At 48.9% G+C, this 18330-nt stretch overlaps 3 protein-coding genes across 3 annotated transcripts; 2 read left to right on the top strand and 1 right to left on the bottom strand.

Annotated features, from left to right (window-relative positions):
* Nucleotides 1-34: 34 nt before the first annotated feature.
* Nucleotides 35-1932, top strand: C8R40DRAFT_1084856 (uncharacterized protein). The gene is made up of 5 exons (XM_046227312.1): nucleotides 35-231; nucleotides 298-642; nucleotides 701-772; nucleotides 823-1852; nucleotides 1910-1932. The coding sequence occupies exons 1-4, from the start codon at nucleotides 214-216 to the stop codon at nucleotides 1465-1467; spliced, it is 1080 nt and encodes a 359-aa protein (XP_046091255.1). The 5' UTR covers nucleotides 35-213; the 3' UTR covers nucleotides 1468-1852; nucleotides 1910-1932.
* On the bottom strand, nucleotides 1520-1887 carry C8R40DRAFT_1035139 (uncharacterized protein; the record flags this gene model as incomplete). Its single annotated transcript, XM_046223478.1, has 2 exons — nucleotides 1520-1723; nucleotides 1786-1887. The coding sequence occupies 2 exons, from the start codon at nucleotides 1885-1887 to the stop codon at nucleotides 1520-1522; spliced, it is 306 nt and encodes a 101-aa protein (XP_046091256.1).
* A 3670-nt stretch (nucleotides 1933-5602) lies between the features above and the next one.
* Nucleotides 5603-6105, top strand: C8R40DRAFT_1166360 (uncharacterized protein; the record flags this gene model as incomplete). Its single annotated transcript, XM_046230842.1, has 4 exons — nucleotides 5603-5617; nucleotides 5687-5713; nucleotides 5764-5894; nucleotides 5973-6105. The coding sequence occupies 4 exons, from the start codon at nucleotides 5603-5605 to the stop codon at nucleotides 6103-6105; spliced, it is 306 nt and encodes a 101-aa protein (XP_046091254.1).
* Between the last annotated feature and the right edge of the window lie 12225 nt (nucleotides 6106-18330).

Here is an 18330-nt window from a genome sequence, read left to right as displayed (position 1 = left end):
ATGTTTAAGGTTACCTGTGATAAGTGAGCGTCTGAACTACAATAGATGCCGACACGTAATGTGTGGCGCCACTTCATTTCGCTTTGACCATCCGGGAGCGCATGCGAGTCATGATTACTCAAACAATAAAAAAGCATTGTTAATCTCCTTCTACCATCATCTTCAGCACGTTGTGCTATCGAAAACTCAGGATCGCAAAGCCCTACAACGACCATGACCGTACCTGTACCGGTGTGTTTCCTACGCAAGCAGCATCATTGCCCTATGTATGTCCACTAATGAGTGAAACCGTGATAGGAGATGGATGCTACGAAATCAAGGCTAACGATGAAGAAGATTATTAGAATCATAGGTCCAAAGGAGTTGGATGAAGGAGTAAGATGTCGGATGAAGCATGTTATCAAGATACCGAGACTCAATACTATCGCCGAGGTTAAACCTCCTACCAGCAGCCACAGAAATAACAGAAATAATGTATCGACTCCATACACAACCAAAGGACTTGTAATCGTCATACCACCGGCTAGGAACACCAAACGCGGTCGTGTTTCAGGAAAGGAGGACGAAGAGGATGATGCGTCGGTGGCGGTCGAGAGACCATCCTCGAAACGCGCTCGAAAATCCGAGGATTCGAAAGATGAGGTGTGTATCATCACCTTCATGCCGAACTCAAGTCTGATAATATTTTTGTTACATTCAGTCTGACGAGAATTCACTCATTACCACCTTGACACATGCACCCGTGAGGACACACCGTAAGACCAAGTCCAAGGTAAGCCTCGTCCCTTCGTTTAGTACATCATTCTCACCTCTTGAATAAAGCGGATCTCCGAACGAATGAGCATCACACCGTTAACGGTGGCTAGCTGTTCTTACAGCGGCCAATTCAACCTTTACGCTATGGACCATCAAGACCTATGCCTGATCTATAGACCCGAGGGCTCTAGGGAGCCACAATACGAAGAACTTTACAAAGCTCTCCGGTCAAATGACCACATCCAGGAGCTCACAGCCCATGTGTCCCTCCCGACTATACCCTATGGCCGTAAATACGGCTCAGCTCTCACCCCTGCTCTCTGCGACCCAATCTCCGAAAGACCATACAACATCGAGCTGACGCGAATCTCCCGTGTAAACCAGGTGTTTTACAGGGAGCACGAAAAAGAATGTTTCGTGACACGGTACAACTCGGACGTATCACGCGCAGGGAAGATGCCAGGTGTGAGCGGGAAGACGGGCGTGGCGGCTGCAGGGGCTGGAGATAATGGGGTGCTGGAATCCTCAGGAGACTTTAATTTGAGCCGCGTTTGGGTAAAAAGAGATACGGAGGGGAGACTGATGGAGATTTTTGAGGGATATATGTCGCTGAGAGTCCGGTATTGTAAAGAGTATGAGCGGAAGGGATACGGAGAAGGCTTCAATGTCGGGTTCGCATTTTGGGCGCTGAGGACAAGTCATACAGGATAATACCTCCCTCCACCACTCCTCCAGTCACATATCATACATACCCCACCAAAACTCAAAATGCTCTATTCGTCTTCGAGACCGACCTCTCCTTATCCTTCCTCAATTTCTCGATATAAATGAACGTGATAAGAATAGTGTCGATCATATCGACACCAGAAGGAAGTATTTCCAGATATCCAGGAGGCGTATTCCACAAGATGAACTTTCGACGGTGGAATCGCGCTACGGGGGTGTTGGACCCGTCGTTGAGGATGAGCTGTCGATTATGATCATCTCATGAGATATCGATTCGAAAACCACTCGATTGGTCTTGCTCACCTCGGGAGTATAGAAGCCCAAAACCCACTTGTATTCCTTCCCATCTGGACCTGTAAAGACTCTGTGTCTACAATTGCTCAAATCAGATGTCTCACCGTCCATTCTTGGCATGAGATCCACATACCTTCCCCAAAAACCCCAAGATTCTTTCTGAAAGTACCGATCAGCTTTTTGTTCCGGGCCTTTCCCAAACGTGATCATCGAGCTCTTGAACAAAGCCCATCCAATCTTCCCAACTTCAATCATCCGATCTTCCTCGACTTCGACGACTGTCTCCTCCACGTTTTCCGTTGTCGAAAGACTTTGCTTATCCGCAACCACAGGTGCCTCATCTAGATTGATGCTGGTGCGGTCACTGTCTGTCAATATCCTGTCCTGATCAGCACCATCGTCGCAGTATTCAGCCTGTATGAGCGAGTCCGATGCTAAAATAGCTTCAAAATCCCCGGACTTGAGGATCGTAGTAATCCGACCAAGACCCGTAAGGGTAATTGGTGTACGTACAACGTATTGGACCTTGCCCTTACTATCTTTGTAGGTGTTGTTGAGAATGGGGTCGAGACCGCCTACAGTAGGATAGAGGTGGATGCTAGACATCGTATTGTTTTGAATCAGGTGTCGAGTTTTGCGAATATATAGACTGAGCTCCGTATTACATACTAGTTGTGGAGGTGTCGTGGCCGCAGTAGGCAATATCAGCTGTCATTCGAAGGGCCTTCGAAAGGGGCCATGAGGGGCCATTAGCATTTGCCGTAACCATGCACGGACTTCTGCGCGGAACATGTGTGTGACTTGCGCGGAACATGCACGGATCACATACCCAGCAAAGCATAAAAAGTATAACTTCAATAAATACTCTTTGAAGAACTTACACTGTGGGGAAGAGGGCGTTTTGGTGCCTCCAAAATCCGTCCATTATCAGTAGATTTTTACCAAAGATTGACCGATTTTGGGACGTCGAAAAGTTCGTATAATTCTCAGATAGTTGACTATGGAATATAAAGTTCATATTATGCAGTTATTTTAAGTATTCTACCAATAATATTGAGGATATGATAATGACTTTCTGCCTCGCGATTCATTGATATTTTCGGCTGCCAAAAATTTGGAATAATCATAACATAACCTGCCAGCGAACATGAGGATCATATTCCTAGCTTATTTAAAATAATCGTACAATATTGTGCCATAGGTTATATAAAACTTTCACAAAATATTCACCTCATGAAAAACATGATGTTGTTCAAAATAACCTCGCCGAGGTTATGCATACCCGATGTTGGGACATCGAGACATCGGGACGTCGTCGATATTGAGACATCGAGACACCGGAACGTCGTCGATATCGAGATGTCCGAACGTCGAAACGTCGCTGATGTCGGGATATCGAGAGGCATGACATTCAGGACCTGTCGGAGCGTACCAGGTTTAACCTAGCATTCAATTAGTATTGACCAACACGAGCTAGGTGGGATTGACATAGCTTCTACCCGTCCGTAACATGCACAGAAAGCCCTGGGGGAGGCTTTTCTTGTCATTTACCAGAACATTCTCGATATCCCGACATCAGCAACGTTTCGACGTTCGGACATCTTGATATCGACGACGTTCCGGTGTCTCGATGTCTCGATATCGACGACGTCCCGACGTCTCGATGTCCCAACATCGGGTATGCATAACCTCGGCGAGGTTATTTTGAACAACCTCATGTTTTTCGTGAGGTGAAAATTTCGTGAAAATTTTATATAACCTATGGCACAATATTGTACGATTATTTTAAATAAGCTAGGAATATGATCCTCATGTTCGCTGGCAGGTTATGTTATGATTATTCCAAATTTTTGGCAGCCGAAAATATCAATGAATCGCGAGGCAGAAAGTCATTATCATATCCTCAATATTATTGGTAGAATACTTAAAATAACTGCATAATATGAACTTTATATTCTATAGTCAACTATCTGAGAATTATACAAACTTTTTGACGTCCCAAAATCAGTCAATTTTTGGTAAAAATCTACGGATAATGGACGGATTTTGGAGGCGCCAAAACGCCCTCTTCCCCACAGTGTTACTGATATCAATTCCATTTTAACAAATCATTGAGTCCTAGTCAATATCATGAATTATATGCAATGCCAGCTCTAGATGCATTGTACTTTTACCTACTTTACTCTGACCATCTTATACTTTTGATGAGCAGTATTTTTGTTAGTGTAAGGTTAAGCTCAGTTGGTATGAAAACAACTGGTATTTGTAGCTACCTGTTAGCGTAAGGTTAAGCTATGTATTTGGTTAGTGTATGATACATGCGTGTTCAGATAGTCCGAGAGCACACCTCAGTTGGTATGAAAACAACTGAGGGGGCTCGGGAGTTTCTGTCGTGTGTAATATCCTAGGTACTGTATAGTTTATGGTAAGCAACGGCATATATGTGTAACGGGGTCTTGGGTCGAGTCGGGCTATACGTATCGTGTACGGAGTTGGTCCAACACCCCCCCTACTCCATACGATCAATACCGAGAATCGAGACTAGTTTGGAGTGAACCGTACCATTGAGGGGCTTGGTGAATAAGTCCGCAACGTTCTCCCCCAACCGTATCCTCTGCACCTGCACTTCCCCACTTGCGACCTTCTCCCTAATGTAGTGGTGCCGCATCTCAATGTGTTTGACGAGTGCATGACATTTGAGTTCTCTGTCAGACACACCGAGCCAAAGTTGTCCCCCAGCAGCTCAATAGCTCCCTCCTGCTCCAGGTCCACCTCAGCCAGGAAGGACTTGATCCATACAGCCTGTTGTGCCGCTCAAGACAGCCCGATATATTCCGATTCCGTGGTTGATAGCGCTACAGTGGCCTGTCGTTTGGAACTCCAGGATACAGCTGCTCCCGCCATAACGAAAACATGTCCCGATGTTGACCTGTATGTATCATGACAGCCAGCGTGGTCTGAGTCGACGTAGGCGTATGTTTTGAGGCCAGCCCCTGGTGGTGGCTTCAGTTGTGTAGGGGCTCGGTACGTGATAGCGTAATGTAGTGTCTGCAAAATGTACCCTGCTACCCACTTGACACATTCCCAATGTTGTCTCCCTGGGTTCAGTTGGTATCTCGCTAGGAGGCCTGCTGTAAATGCGAGGTCGGGCCTTGTACATACCTGCCCCCACATGATGCATCCCACTACAGAACGATACAGTTTGTCTTTCATATACGTCACTTCATCCTCTGGTAGTGGTGATGGTGATTTGAGGAGCTTGATATTTGGTGGGAGATGTCATGCCCTGTCCCTAAAAGCTCCCCTCGTTACCCTCCTAGACATCCCAGAACCGCGTATCAGCTCCTTCACACCTCCCAAATAACCTCCCATGGAACCCCCATGAACCACGGAACCCTAGCCAACCTCCCGACCAATGCTAACCTCCATCTGAAGCGACAGCTCCACGACTCGCGTATGCCGCCGGACAATCCCCTATCAATTTAGCCTCATGGGTTCCGCACTTCACCCCAGCCCCATTAGATGCTCATTTATTACAATGTCCCATTACCTATTCATCCCACCTATATAAGTATCCTCTGTAACATAAGCGTCCCCAGCTTGGTATATTTTGAACACACACCCTTTAACATAGGTCCAGTCCCTGTCCCTTTGTACCTGCTACCTATACGGAATTCTCTTTACTCTCTATTTCTTTATCTCTGTTTCTCTCAACTCTGTCTATCATCTCTACAATTGTTTATACGATCCAATACATGCTTTAACTTCATGTCTAAGCAACCCGAGTGAGTCTCCGAGCTCCCTCAAACAATACTAAAGCTCCCCAATGCCTACTGCCTTGGTGAGCTAACCTCCCCAACGCCTACCGCCTTGGTGAGCTAACCTCCCCAACGCCTACCGCCTTGGTGAGCTAACCTCCCCAACGCCTACCGCCTTGGTGAGCTAACCTCCCCAAAACCTCCTTGAGCTCCCCAATTGCTCCATAAGCTCTGGGACCTCAGTCTAGGTAACGTCAAAGCTACCTCCTACGTCGAACTACTTGCCGCTTCTCCATTACCACCCCCAACGCTCGAGGACGTCCACCTCCAACCCCCAGTTCCCGGGACCTCCCCTTCCGGGTGTATACCTTCTCAGGAGCTCATACACTCAAGACCTATTCTCCATATGAACCATTCAATCTCACGTTGATGTTCTAGCGAGTACAACTCCTCCTACGCAACGCTACTAGGTTTTGTACCTCCACCTCCTCTATTTTACGCCTTAGGGACCTCCCTGGACCTTACAGGAACCCCTTCAAGGGTCACATCTCTCAATCCCAGCCACTACTAGGTCATTCCCGTCCTCAGTCGCGGTTTCCGTAGCTCCCTTCGAGCTCCAGCCTGCTCCTAGCACGCTACAACGTAAACTTCTCATACCAAACCTATCTGTCACGAAGCGGCAGAGGCGGAGTGACTAACGGAGCGGGAAAGCGGAGCGACTAAGCAGAACGGTGAGGCGGAGCAACTGGACAAGGCAACAAGGCGGAGCGACTAAGCAGAATGGCGGCAGGCTGGTCCCAGATAATGACAGAGATATATTGAGTATCGTAGTCATAGGTAATAATAAGTAAGCACATACCTGGTCCCAGATAATGACAGAGAGGTCAAGATAAGGGACCAGGCTGTGGAGGGTTGGCTATATATACATAATCCGGTCTGCGAGAAACAACGATGTAATACTGTACAGTTTAGGAACAAGGAAGGTGGCGGAAGCCAATAGAAGGAGAAGATGGGTCAGGTGGATCAGTAATCGATGGATCAGTAATCGATGGGGGTTTGACAGTGATGGGATGATGTATCGTACAAGTAAAGGCGTCGAGACGGTGAGAAAAGGAAAATGATAGGGGCTGCGTACTTTATGACATTACCCCCCTCCTTATGACCATTGCCCTCGATGGTCAAGGCTTTGCCGCTGTTGGGTGTTTTTTATGAAAGGCCCGAACAATTTTTGGTGCTCGACTGAGGTTGGCTGCGGGTTCCCAAGAGTTGTGCCCTGCGTCGTAACCTTTCCACTTAACCAAATATTCCAACTTCTTCCATCGAACCCGGCTGTCTAAGATCTCCTCTACTTCGTATTCTGGTTCGTCTTCATCCTCTAAGTATACCGGCTCTGGTGGTGTTGGTATTTCGCCATTAATGGAGTTACCTTTCCAGGGGTATAGTTTATCAACATGGAAGACGGGATGGAGGCGATCTAGGGATAGGGGAAGGTCAAGGCGGTAGTCTAAAGGGCCAATTTTCTCCAGAATGCGATAAGGGCCAAGCTGTCGATCTCCTAACTTTTCACTGGAAAGCTGAAGGTTAATGTCCTCTGCACTGAGCCAGACTAGGTCTCCAACTTTAAATTGATGAGCTTTCCGCTTCCCGCGTTCGTATCCCTCCTTCTGTTGTTTCTTTCCTAGGTGTAAGGCAGCTCCGGCATCTTGTCGCGCTTCTCGGAGAATCCGTATACGGTCATCCACAGCTGGAATACCGCTGCGTTGGCCCACTGGGATATTGAACAGGGGAAGATAGCCGTAGGTTAGCTCGAACGGGGACATGCCTAGCGCAGAATGAGTCCGTGAGTTAATCACAAACTCCGCCATGGGAAGGTGCTCTGCCCAGTCGTCTTGTCGTCGTCCTACATAGAGACGGATGTATTTCTCTACTTCCTGATTTGCTCGTTCGGTTTGGCCATTAGACTGAGGACGGTATCCGGAGGTTAGATCTGATTTAATTCCTAGCCTAACGAGAAGGGATCACATGAGTTTAGCTGCAAACTGGGGTCCGCGGTCGGATTTAAAGTGAAGAGGAAGACCATGGAGACGGAAGATCTCTCGGTAGTAAATATTGGCAACGCCTTCGGCTGTGATGGAGCTGGTGCAAGGAATAGCGTGAATTTGTTTTCCATACAGGTCTGTGCAAACCAAGACAGCATCGTAGCCTTGGGAGTTAGGTAGCTGTGTTATCAGGTCAACCCCTACCTCTTCCCATAGACCGGATGGTACATCTAATGGTTGAGTTACGGCCCGTGGGTGTCGCTGGATCTTCTTACGGGCACAAACCTCGCATCCATCAACGTATTTTTCCACAAAAGAGCGCAACGTAGGCCACCAGAAATGGGTACTGACCAAGTCGAGCGTCCCGTGTAGTCCGGGGTGTCCTGCAGTTGGATGGTCGTGGCATTGACGGAGTACCTCAGTGCGTAGGTCGTCGTTTGCTGGTACGTATACTCGACCTCGGTAGTAGACCAACCCATTGTCTTCTTCCCATTCGGCTATCCCATTGGCCAAGCGCTGTAGTCCGTGCTCTTTGACTGTTTTGAGACCCTCCAATACCTGTGCTTCCCGTTCTGAGGCTTTCCGGATACGATCCTCTAAGGGGTTCTGTAGGATCGAAGCTGCAATTTTTACGAAGTGGCCAGGTTTAAGGACTGTCTGTTGTCGGTTATCATCGCTGTCCGATACATGATGAACTGCCATGCGGGAGAGAGCATCAGCTTGGGTGTTTACTCTGCCAGGGCGGTGGATCATATGAAAGTCAAACCGTGACAGATAGAGGGCCCATCGGGCTTGTCGACGGGTGAGGTCTTGTGCAGTGCGCCAGAATTCGAGGTTCGAATGGTCCGTAATGATGTCGAATGGTTGAGGGAGTCCTTCTAGAAAGTTCCTCCAATCCTTCAGTGCTTCAATGATAGCAAGCATTTCTCGATCGTAGATTTCGTAGTTCCGTTCCGCTGGCTGCATGGATGCCGATCTGAAGGCTACCGGATGCCATTGGCCATCGTCTTGCTTCTGCATAAGGGCACCTCCCGTGGCAAAGCCTGATGCGTCTACCTCGATTCGAGTAGGCCTGTCTGGTGTCCATAGAGCAAGGATCGGTGCGGAGATGAAGGCTTCTCGAAGGGTATCAAATGCTTTCTGTCGAGTGTCGGTCCAGGTAAAGCTGGTGTCTTTCTTTGTCAGGTCGTTCAGAGGTCGTGCTATTTTGGCAAAATTCCGGATAAAGCGTCGGTAGAAGTTTGCAAATCCCAAGAACCCTCGTAGTTCCCGAAGGTTAGTAGGGACTGGCCAGTCACGAACAGCCGCTACTTTTACCGGATCCATTCTCACCTCCCCTTCTGAGATGATGAGTCCGAGGTATTCAATCTGTTGTTGTTCAAATTCGCATTTTTCGGGTCGTAGGTAGAGGTCGTGCTTTTCTAACCGGGTTAATACTTCCCGTACCATTCGTCGGTGTTCCTTGAGATCGTTACTGAAGATAAGGATGTCATCTAGGTAGACTGCCACCTTGCCGGCTGCAATGAGATCAGCAAATATAGCATTCATAAGTGCTTGGAACGTGGCAGGGGAATTTGTGAGACCAAAGAACATGACCTTAGGCTCGAACAAGCCTCGGGTTGTTGCGAACGCGCCTTTCCATTCATGCCCCTTCTTAATCCGTATGTTATTGTAACCCCAGCGGACATCAAACTTCGTGAAGTATCTGGCTCCCTGAAGTCGGCTAATGATGTCAGCAACTAATGGGAGAGGGTATCGGTTCTTCACAGTGTACTCGTTCAGTTTCCGGTAGTCTTGTACGAAACGGAGTTTCCCATCCTTCTTCTTTACGAAGAAGACCGGTGATGAGATTGGTGATTTTGAGGGGACGATATAGCCTTTCCGTAGGTTTTCTTCTAGGAAACGATCCAACTCCTCCTGCTCGTTTAGGGACATGGGATAAATCTTGGTACGCATGGTTGCCGGTGCTCCAGGTACGAGATCAATCGCATGGTCCCAAGGTTGGTGGGCAGGTAATCGTTCGGAGGCGGATTCTGAGAAAACCTTCTTGAAATCACGATACTGCTCAGGGACCATTTCTTCGAAGGTTTTAACGGGTTTGTCTCGGTTGGCTTCCTCTCCTAGCTGCTGGGAGTAAGTGAATCCTGCGGCGCACCAGACTTCCTCCGTCTGTTCCTCTAGAATTCCTGCTTTTACCCATGCCCGGCGAGTTTTATGATTGGCTCGAATTCGGTGTATTGGTGGTTCTTCCACCGCTGCTGATTCACTTGGTTCAAGGGTCGCTTCTAGTGGCACCTCAATGTGGGGGTTTTCTGCGGGAGGTTCCAGTTCCGGGAGTTCGAGGATCGGGGTTTCTGTGTGAGTGGCGGCTAGATGAGAGTACAAGATCTCCTCGTCTGGGACTTCTTCTATCGTTACTCGAGGAGGCTTTACTGAAAGTCGTCCTTTCTCCCAATCAATCTCCGGATTTACCTTCCGTAGCCAGGGGAGTCCAAGGATGATGTCTTCACCTCCTAGGTTGGTGATCAGAAAGTCCATCCATCGCTCTTGATTATCCACTGTGAGTGCTAGACGTGCAAAATGGGTTATCCGTCCAGCTCGGTTAGGTGTTCCATCGATATTAAAAACGTCGATTGGTTTATGGAGGGGTGCACATCTTACATGGTTCCGGGTGACAAAGTCTTGGTTTAAAAACAGGGCGGTAGCTCCACAGTCTACCATGGCTGCAGTTGTTATACTGTGATTCCTTCCTCTTAGTCTCGCATGAATTCGGAAATGTGGGGAAGTAGAGTTTAATTCCCGGATCGACGATATTGTACATGATGGGTGCGAGTCATACGAGGAAGTAGCGAACATAACAAACTGATTACGGGGTACTCTCGGTGCAGCCGAAGCGGGTACCCTCTTTAAAAACCCTGTTGAAAGCCAGAGGACGAGGAGGACATAGCGTTAGCACGATCAAGTAATTCCCTTATTTGACCAATCTGATTGGAAAAGTCCTGGTTAGGGGGGCTCGGAGTAGCAGCTACGGGTGCAGGAGCAGACGTTGGGGTCGAGGACGCGATTTGGACGGATTCGTTTGGGAATAGGGAGAATGGCGCGGGTCCCGTAGCGGATATCTGTTGGCGTCGAGGTTGCTGGCGTCGGCCTCGGTCTCGTCCGAGTCCCATGAATTTGTCTTGACAGACTGCTTCCAGATGTCCTCGACGTCCACAGTAGCGGCAGGTGGTTTCTCGGTGTGGGCAGTTTTGCTTGACATGACCTTGGGCACCGCAGCCGAAGCATCGTCCTCGCATGCGAGCTAGGAATGCTTCCCTAGTATTCCCATTACTGGTGTGGGTTGCATCAATGTCCATAGCGTGGGGGTCAGCAGGGGTAGTATGAGCGGTATGCGTGGGAGGGTATCCAGAGTTCCGGCCAGTCATGGTGGGATCGTGCAGGTAGACATCCACCGATATGGCCCGTTTGATTGCCTCCTTCAGAGTCGGAGCAATTCCTTGGGCAATGTTTACGGTGATGAGGTGTTGTCGGATCTCTGGGAGTAATGCAGTGAAGAAACGTTCCCGCAAGTCAATATCAGACATTTCAGTCCGATCTCCGATATCCTTGAACTTCTGAGCAAATTCCGCAACTGTCTGTCCTTTACTTTGCCTGAGATTCTTGATCTCGCTACGGGCTTCCATACCTGGGTCCATTGGTTCAAACCGTTGGCTAAATTCCTTCAGAAACGCCTCCCAATTTCCTCCGAAAGGGGGATTTTCCGCATTGAAATGTAGCAGATGGGGAGTTGCCCAATCTCCGGCACTTTCTGTGAAGAAGCCCAAGGCGGACTTGATGAGTTTTACTTGGCTTTTGGCGAGATCCGGTTGTTCTGACGCCCAATTCTGGAACTGAGCCATGAAGCGACGGGCTTCAGCGCCATCTTTACCCTTGAAAACCTCGGGTTTGTTCATGCTTGACTTAGAGGATGAGCGTTCCTCCATAGCTGTAGCAAGGTTAGCTACTTGTCTGATGAGCTGAGCCATGAGATCCTCCGCAGAGGTGTTTGGGGCAGGCGGGATAGGAGTCGACATGATGGGAGTAGGCAATCGGGGCTGGGGAATCGGCAGGAAGGTTATATTGCTCACAGTGAGTGGCTCTCGGATTGAGTTCGAAAGGGCGTTGGGGCAAGGTTGAGACTGGCAATCGCGCCAAGTATCGTCGTTGTTATGGGCGTGAGCTTGGTCTCTGGGGTCAAGTGCGTGCGGGAGTGCGGAGCAGTCTATACTGTCAACAGGTGTTTCAGAGTCGGGCGGAACTGGGGAAGACGTGGTGTCTATAGACCCTGCAAGGACAACCTTATCGGTAGGCTGTCAGTGCAGTAATGGATCTTGACCTAATGTCACGAAGCGGCAGAGGCGGAGTGACTAACGGAGCGGGAAAGCGGAGCGACTAAGCAGAACGGTGAGGCGGAGCGACTAAGCAGAACGGTGAGGCGGAGCGACTAAGCAGAACGGCGGCAGGCTGGTCCCAGATAATGACAGAGATATATTGAGTATCGTAGTCATAGGTAATAATAAGTAAGCACATACCTGGTCCCAGATAATGACAGAGAGGTCAAGATAAGGGACCAGGCTGTGGAGGGTTGGCTATATATACATAATCCGGTCTGCGAGAAACAACGATGTAATACTGTACAGTTTAGGAACAAGGAAGGTGGCGGAAGCCAATAGAAGGAGAAGATGGGTCAGGTGGATCAGTAATCGATGGATCAGTAATCGATGGGGGTTTGACAGTGATGGGATGATGTATTGTACAAGTAAAGGCGTCGAGACGGTGAGAAAAGGAAAATGATAGGGGCTGCGTACTTTATGACACTATCCTAAAACCTATTCTGACCCAGGTCTTACAGGAGAGGGGTGTTCCTGCGTCATGCGTTTTGGAGGCCGAAGTTAGACAGCATGTGCTGGAAGTATGTCTTTTGTGTGATTGTAATCACTTTCGTATCCGGGTCCTGTGTGATAGTCATACCCAGTAAAACCTCCGTCGTAACCTCATTTGCTTCCCATTGTTTTCCCAGGTCCGCCACAGCCCTGTCCCTGCCAGTTTTTGTAGTCAATCCACTGCACACATCGTCCCCATAAGTGCTGGTTATGGTGTACTCCTGTCCAGTCCTTTGGTAATGGATACAGGGGTCAGCCCTGGACGCAATGAAACCATCTTCAGCGTAGTCCACTGCGAGGGTTTCTTGCCAATTGTGGCTGCCCTGCATTGTCCCATAGATGGACTTCTTGAGTTTACAGACTAGATGTTCTGATCCAGGTTTGACGAAGCCATTGGGTTGTTTCAGGTAGACGTCGTGGGTTATGGGGCTATTGAGAAAGGCTGCAGTGAAGTCGACTTGGAAGATTGATAGGCATAGTACTGCTATGATGGCCAGTACCAGCCGGACGGATTCCATTCTAGCCACCCCGCCATATGTCTTGTCGTAGTCCTGTCCCTGTATCTGAGTATATCCCTGTGCAATGTATCGGGCCTTGCATTTGAGTAGGTTGCCCTTTGCGTCGAATTTAATGGCATATGTCCATTTCATGGGTGCGAACCAGAGGTCTGACCATTTCATGGCTTGTTTGTAGGTTTGTGGTACCCAAAGTTCTCCCGATGTGGCCACGAATGAGTACGGTGTCTGGCTGATCAGTGCCAGTGGTGGTGGTTTGTCTGCTTCGTGGTCTATTGACCACTGCTTCCCTCCCCTCATATTCTTCACTCTCGATGAACCTGCGTGATGGTATGTGTCCTCGTCCGCTGCATCGGATTTCTGGTGGTTGTCACAAAGCGGCAGCGGCAGAGTGACTAAGCGGAGCAGGGAGGTGGAGCGACTTAAGCAGAGTGATAATGCGGAACGACTAAGCGGAGCAGAGACAGACTGGTCCCAAGATAATGACAGAGTTATATTAGTATCGTAGTTGTAAGTACTAGTAAGTAAGCACGTACCTGGTCCCAAGATAATGACAGAGAGGTCAAGATAAGGGACCAGGTAGTGGGGGCTGGCTTTATATACACAATCCAGTCTGCGGGAACTGACGATGTAATACTGTACAGTTTGAGAATAAAGAAGGTGGCGGAAGCCGGTAGAAGGAGAAGGGTAACTGATGGATCAGTAATTGATGAAGGGGGTCAGGTGGATCAGTAATCGATGAGAGTTCGACAATGGTGGGACGTGAAAGTGATGGAGTGATGTATTGTACAAATAAGGGTGTAGAGACGGTGAGAAAAGGAAAATGATAGGGGCTACATACTTCATGACAGTGGTTGTACAGGTGGTGGTTTGGTGTCATCTGGTAAGTTATCAACATCGTTATTGGTTGTAGGTTCGGGATGCACTGAATTGTTGCCCGCATTGTAATTGAGTCCCGGGTTGTCAGGTCCAATGTCCCCGTCAGATGTTGCCTCTTCGTGGTGGTGGTCCCCAGATGCTGGTGACCTTGTCCTGTCTGGTTCCCCTTCCTCAAAAGTTATGTTGTGAGACTCCTCCACCCTTTTTTCTTCCGGTAACCACATTCTGTACCCGCATCTGCCCATATACCCCAGCAGCTTCCCTTTCACTGCTTGTCTCCCAAGTTTCCCATCCGTTTGTCTCCTCGGGAGTGTCGCCCAGCAGTCGCATCCGACTGGTCTCAGATGCGATATGTCCTGTCGCTTCTTGGTCCAGGCTTCGATGGGAACCGTGTCTGGGGAGCGGGTTGATGAAACGAAGTTGTTCGTGTAGATGAAGGTAGCGGCGGCTTCTCCCCAGAACGGGTATGGGAGTTTTGCATCTTCTAGTAGTGTCCGTGTTCCCTCCATGACTGTCCTGAAGGCTCGTTCAGCTACTCCGTTGGCTGCTGATGAATCGTGTGGCACCTTTTCGATGATAATGCCATTTTCTGCGCAATACTCATCCACCAGGCCATTATTGAGTTCACCACCACCGTCTATCCATATTCTCTTCATTTTCTTCCCCGTCTGGTTCTCTGCCATGAGTCGGTACTCATGTAGTGCCTTCATGCCGGTCTCCTTCCTTTTGTTGTTCAGGAAATGTGGTACTCGGAATGATGATTTGCCATCTGTACATAACATCAGGTAGTTGGCTCCCCCCGGGTCTGTGTCCTCAATGGTCTGAACAGGTCGATGTGGACACACTCCAGTATTTCCGTTTCGTGGGTCAGTACTTCATCGAATGGATGTTTTGTTGCCTTTCCATATATGCAATCCTCGCACATTCCCCGGATATTGCGTGTCGTTATTTTGAGGCCATCTACTAGGTTTTGGTTGGCCATTCGCAGTATGCTTCTGATTGCTATGTGTCCGGGTCTCCGGTGCCAGGTGAGTATATCCGCTGGCCTGTCCCGAATTATTCTCCCGCTGTCTCCTATGCGTGTTATGAATTGCACCATCCCAATACCTAGTATTTGGAAGCTTCCTTCGTCGCCCACTATTGCGCTACTTCCTCCTTGTCCTTGGACCTCGGAGTACTCGACGAAGTCATCCTTCCTGACCCAGCAATGTTCCGAAGCTCCGGAGTCAAGGAATGTTTTTACTACGGGTATAGGTGGTGAATACAAGGACGTCCTGCCGCTGCAGGGGGTACAATCTTTTGGTGAGACTATAGTATGTCTACGTACATCCCTTTCCTCTCTGTTACCCTCACGCTGATCCTTATCTTTCAGAATGGTATCATCCTGTCTGTATACCACATCAGCGTGGGGTTCAGTTTTAGGTAGGTTGGGGATATACTTGTTCCGCGGGTCAACTTTGCTGACATCACGTACATTGCCATAGGCGGGTTATTTCGGGTTCGTCTGGTGGGACTGCACTCGCGTTTGTGTTGTTCTTCTTTTGGTTGTTCCTTGGACCTTGGCCTTCCATGCCTCCGCCCCTCGCCCAGCATCTCTTCTCGATGTGTCCGGTCTTGCCGCAGTTGTGGCATATGACCACGGACCTGTTTCCTCTTTGCTGGTCTTGGGGTTGGCCGAGCGTAGTGAGCTGGGTGTGCACTGCCATGAGCGCCTTAACCCTTTTGGTGTCTCGTTCCTCCTCCTTACGCTCCTCTTCCCTCTGGTACCATAGAGTCTGCAGATAGGTGAATGCGTCGGCGCTGGTATTTCCTGGGATGGTACGAATGTCCCGACTCCATTCTGCAGGCATTGAGAATATGAAAATACGTCGGAATTGGGCATCTGTTGTTGTGCCACCTAGGTCATGTACCCTCTTAAGGAGGTTTCTCATCTTCTTTTCGTGCGATTCCATGGTGTCTGTGGAGGGATCAAAGACTTCATGTTGCAGGCTCGTTTCAGCTAGGTGAATCCATTGTTCATCTCGTTTCTCAAACCTTTTGATCAAGTTTTGCCAAATGTCGCAGGCTCGCTTTGTTTCGTCTACTCCCAGACCTATCGGGTCGACTATATTGGAGACTATTGCCCTGGCTACTAGTCTATTGCACAGTTCCCATTCCTCTGGGTAGGGCGTGGGACTATACGGTGGCATTGCCATCGTCAGGTAAATAGGTCCAGGGTAGTCCTCTGTTCTCGGGGTCGGCTTTGGTATGGTCCCGTCCATATATCCTGTCAGCCCTCTTGTCAAGTCCATGCCTTGGGCCTCCATTCCGCCGCTCGGTATTCCGAAGATCCACCTTTTATTGTAATCTCTCCTTATTGTTCTTTCTCACTACACATACCCTTTTGTTCTAGTTCCTCCTTATTGTCTTTTACTTTACCCTGCAGGTACTACACGTATAACTCCTAGTAGTTAGTCTAGCGCTCCGCACCGATGCGTCGCTCCGTAGATATAAATACTGCCTGTACACTACTCTAGTTCCTCAGTTTAATTATCAACTTAGATCTCCCTTCCAACTTAGCTCTTCTCTAAGTTTTCAGGCTCAACGCCTTGAAGTTCTACTCTACCTTAGGACTTAGATGTTCTTTGGTTCGCTCCTCGTCACCGGCGATACCGCCGCTCCGACTTGGCTGCTACTGTAAGACCTGGGTCAAAATAGGTCTTAGGGTAGGTTTTGGTATGTGGAGGTTTATGTTGTAGCGTGCTAGGAGCAGGCTGGAGCTCGAAGGGAGCTACGAGAACCGCGACCGAGGACGGGAATGACCTAGTAGTGGTTGGAACGACGAGATGGTGACCCTTGAGGGGTTCCTAGGAGGTCCAGGGAGGTCCCTAATGCGTAGGGAGGTTCGGGACGAGTGCGGGACCGTAAGATATTGCGTAGTAGGAGTTGTACTCGCTAGAACGTCAATATAGAGTCGAGTAGGTAGTTTATGCAATGGGGTCTCGAGGGTGTAAGCTCCCGAGAAGGGATATGCCAGGGAGGGTAGGTCCCTGGGGGCTAGGTTGGAGGATGGTCGTCCTCGAGTGTGGGAGGTGGTAACGGAGAAGCAGTACGTAGTTCGACGTGAGGGGTAGCTTCGACGTTACCTAGATCGAGGTCCCGAAGCTTACGAAGTAGCTAGGGAGCTCTGGGAGGTTTGGGGAAGAGTAGCTCACCAAGCGGGTAGGCGTTGGGGAGCTTTAGTAATGTTCGAGGGAGCTCGGGGACTCACTCGGAAGGCTTAGACTTGAAGTAAAAGCGTATATTCGATCGTACCGACGATCAGAGAGACAATAGACAGAAGTAGAGAGAAACAGAGGTAGAGAAACAGAGAGGAAAGAGAAATCCGTATGGTTAGCAGGTACAAAGGGACAGGGACTGGACCTATGCAAAAGGGTGTGTGTTCAAAATATACCAAGCTGGGGCTTGGGGACGTTACGGAGCTACTTAAATAGGTATGGGAAGTGAACAAGGGAACATCAGGGACCATGAGGCATGTAATCGAGATTAGTACCTTAATGGGGTAGGTGTAGGAGGGCTTCTTACGCGTGTCGGGGGAGGTTTTAGGGGTTACTTGTGTCGAGGGATCTGAAGATGGTAACTGGTATGTTTTTGGGGAGGTACGGAGGTGGTTCTGTGCGGGTTGTGAGAGCGTATGGCTGATACTGGGGCTGTCCTGGTAGTCACCAGGCGTGAAGACGGGAGAAAGGGAGCTGTGGTTAACGGTCGAGGCATGACAGCTACTTAGCTCCTCCCTTCTATACTCTCGATCTCCGGGGACTAATGGCGTAACGGCGGTGTTGTTAATAACTTCACTACTGTCCCACTCGACCTTCCGCCCTTAGACACCTTGTGGCCTCTGGCACAGTTACACAGTGTACATGATCTTAACACCTCTCGACTGCACCACAAACAATACTTCACATTTCAACAGTCTCCAGTTTTCCTCTCCGACGAGCTGTTTCTCGTCCGGGAGTCTTGGTATGTTCACCATACTTCCAGTAGACATTTTTGATGTAAGTGATTCTTTCTTAACTTAGTCAGAGACCGAGTCTCATAATCTGTTAGCATAAGGTTAAGCTCAGTTGGTATGAAAACAACTGGTATTCGTAGCTACCTGTTAGCATAAGGTTAAGCTACGTATTTGGTTAGTGTATGATACGTGCGTGTTCAGATAGTCCGAGAGCTCACCTCAGTTGGTATGAAAACAACTGAGGGGGCTCGGGAGTTTCTGTCATGCGTAATATCCTAGGTACTGTATAGTTTATGGTAAGCAATGGCGTATACGTGTAATGGGGTCTTGGGTCGAGTCGGGCTATACATATCGTGTACGAAGTTGGTCCAACAATTTTGCCTAGTCTCAGTAATGGGAGAACAGTGATTGTTTAGGTATGTTAAAGTAATCCTTCCAACCCCTCAATTA

The sequence above is a fragment of the Lentinula edodes genome (assembly GCF_021015755.1).
Source record: "Lentinula edodes strain Le(Bin) 0899 ss11 chromosome Unknown C8R40scaffold_3, whole genome shotgun sequence".
NCBI classification, from domain to species: Eukaryota; Fungi; Basidiomycota; class Agaricomycetes; order Agaricales; family Omphalotaceae; genus Lentinula; species Lentinula edodes.
Note: the sequence above shows the minus strand (reverse complement) of the source record. Positions and strands in the feature narration are given on the sequence as shown.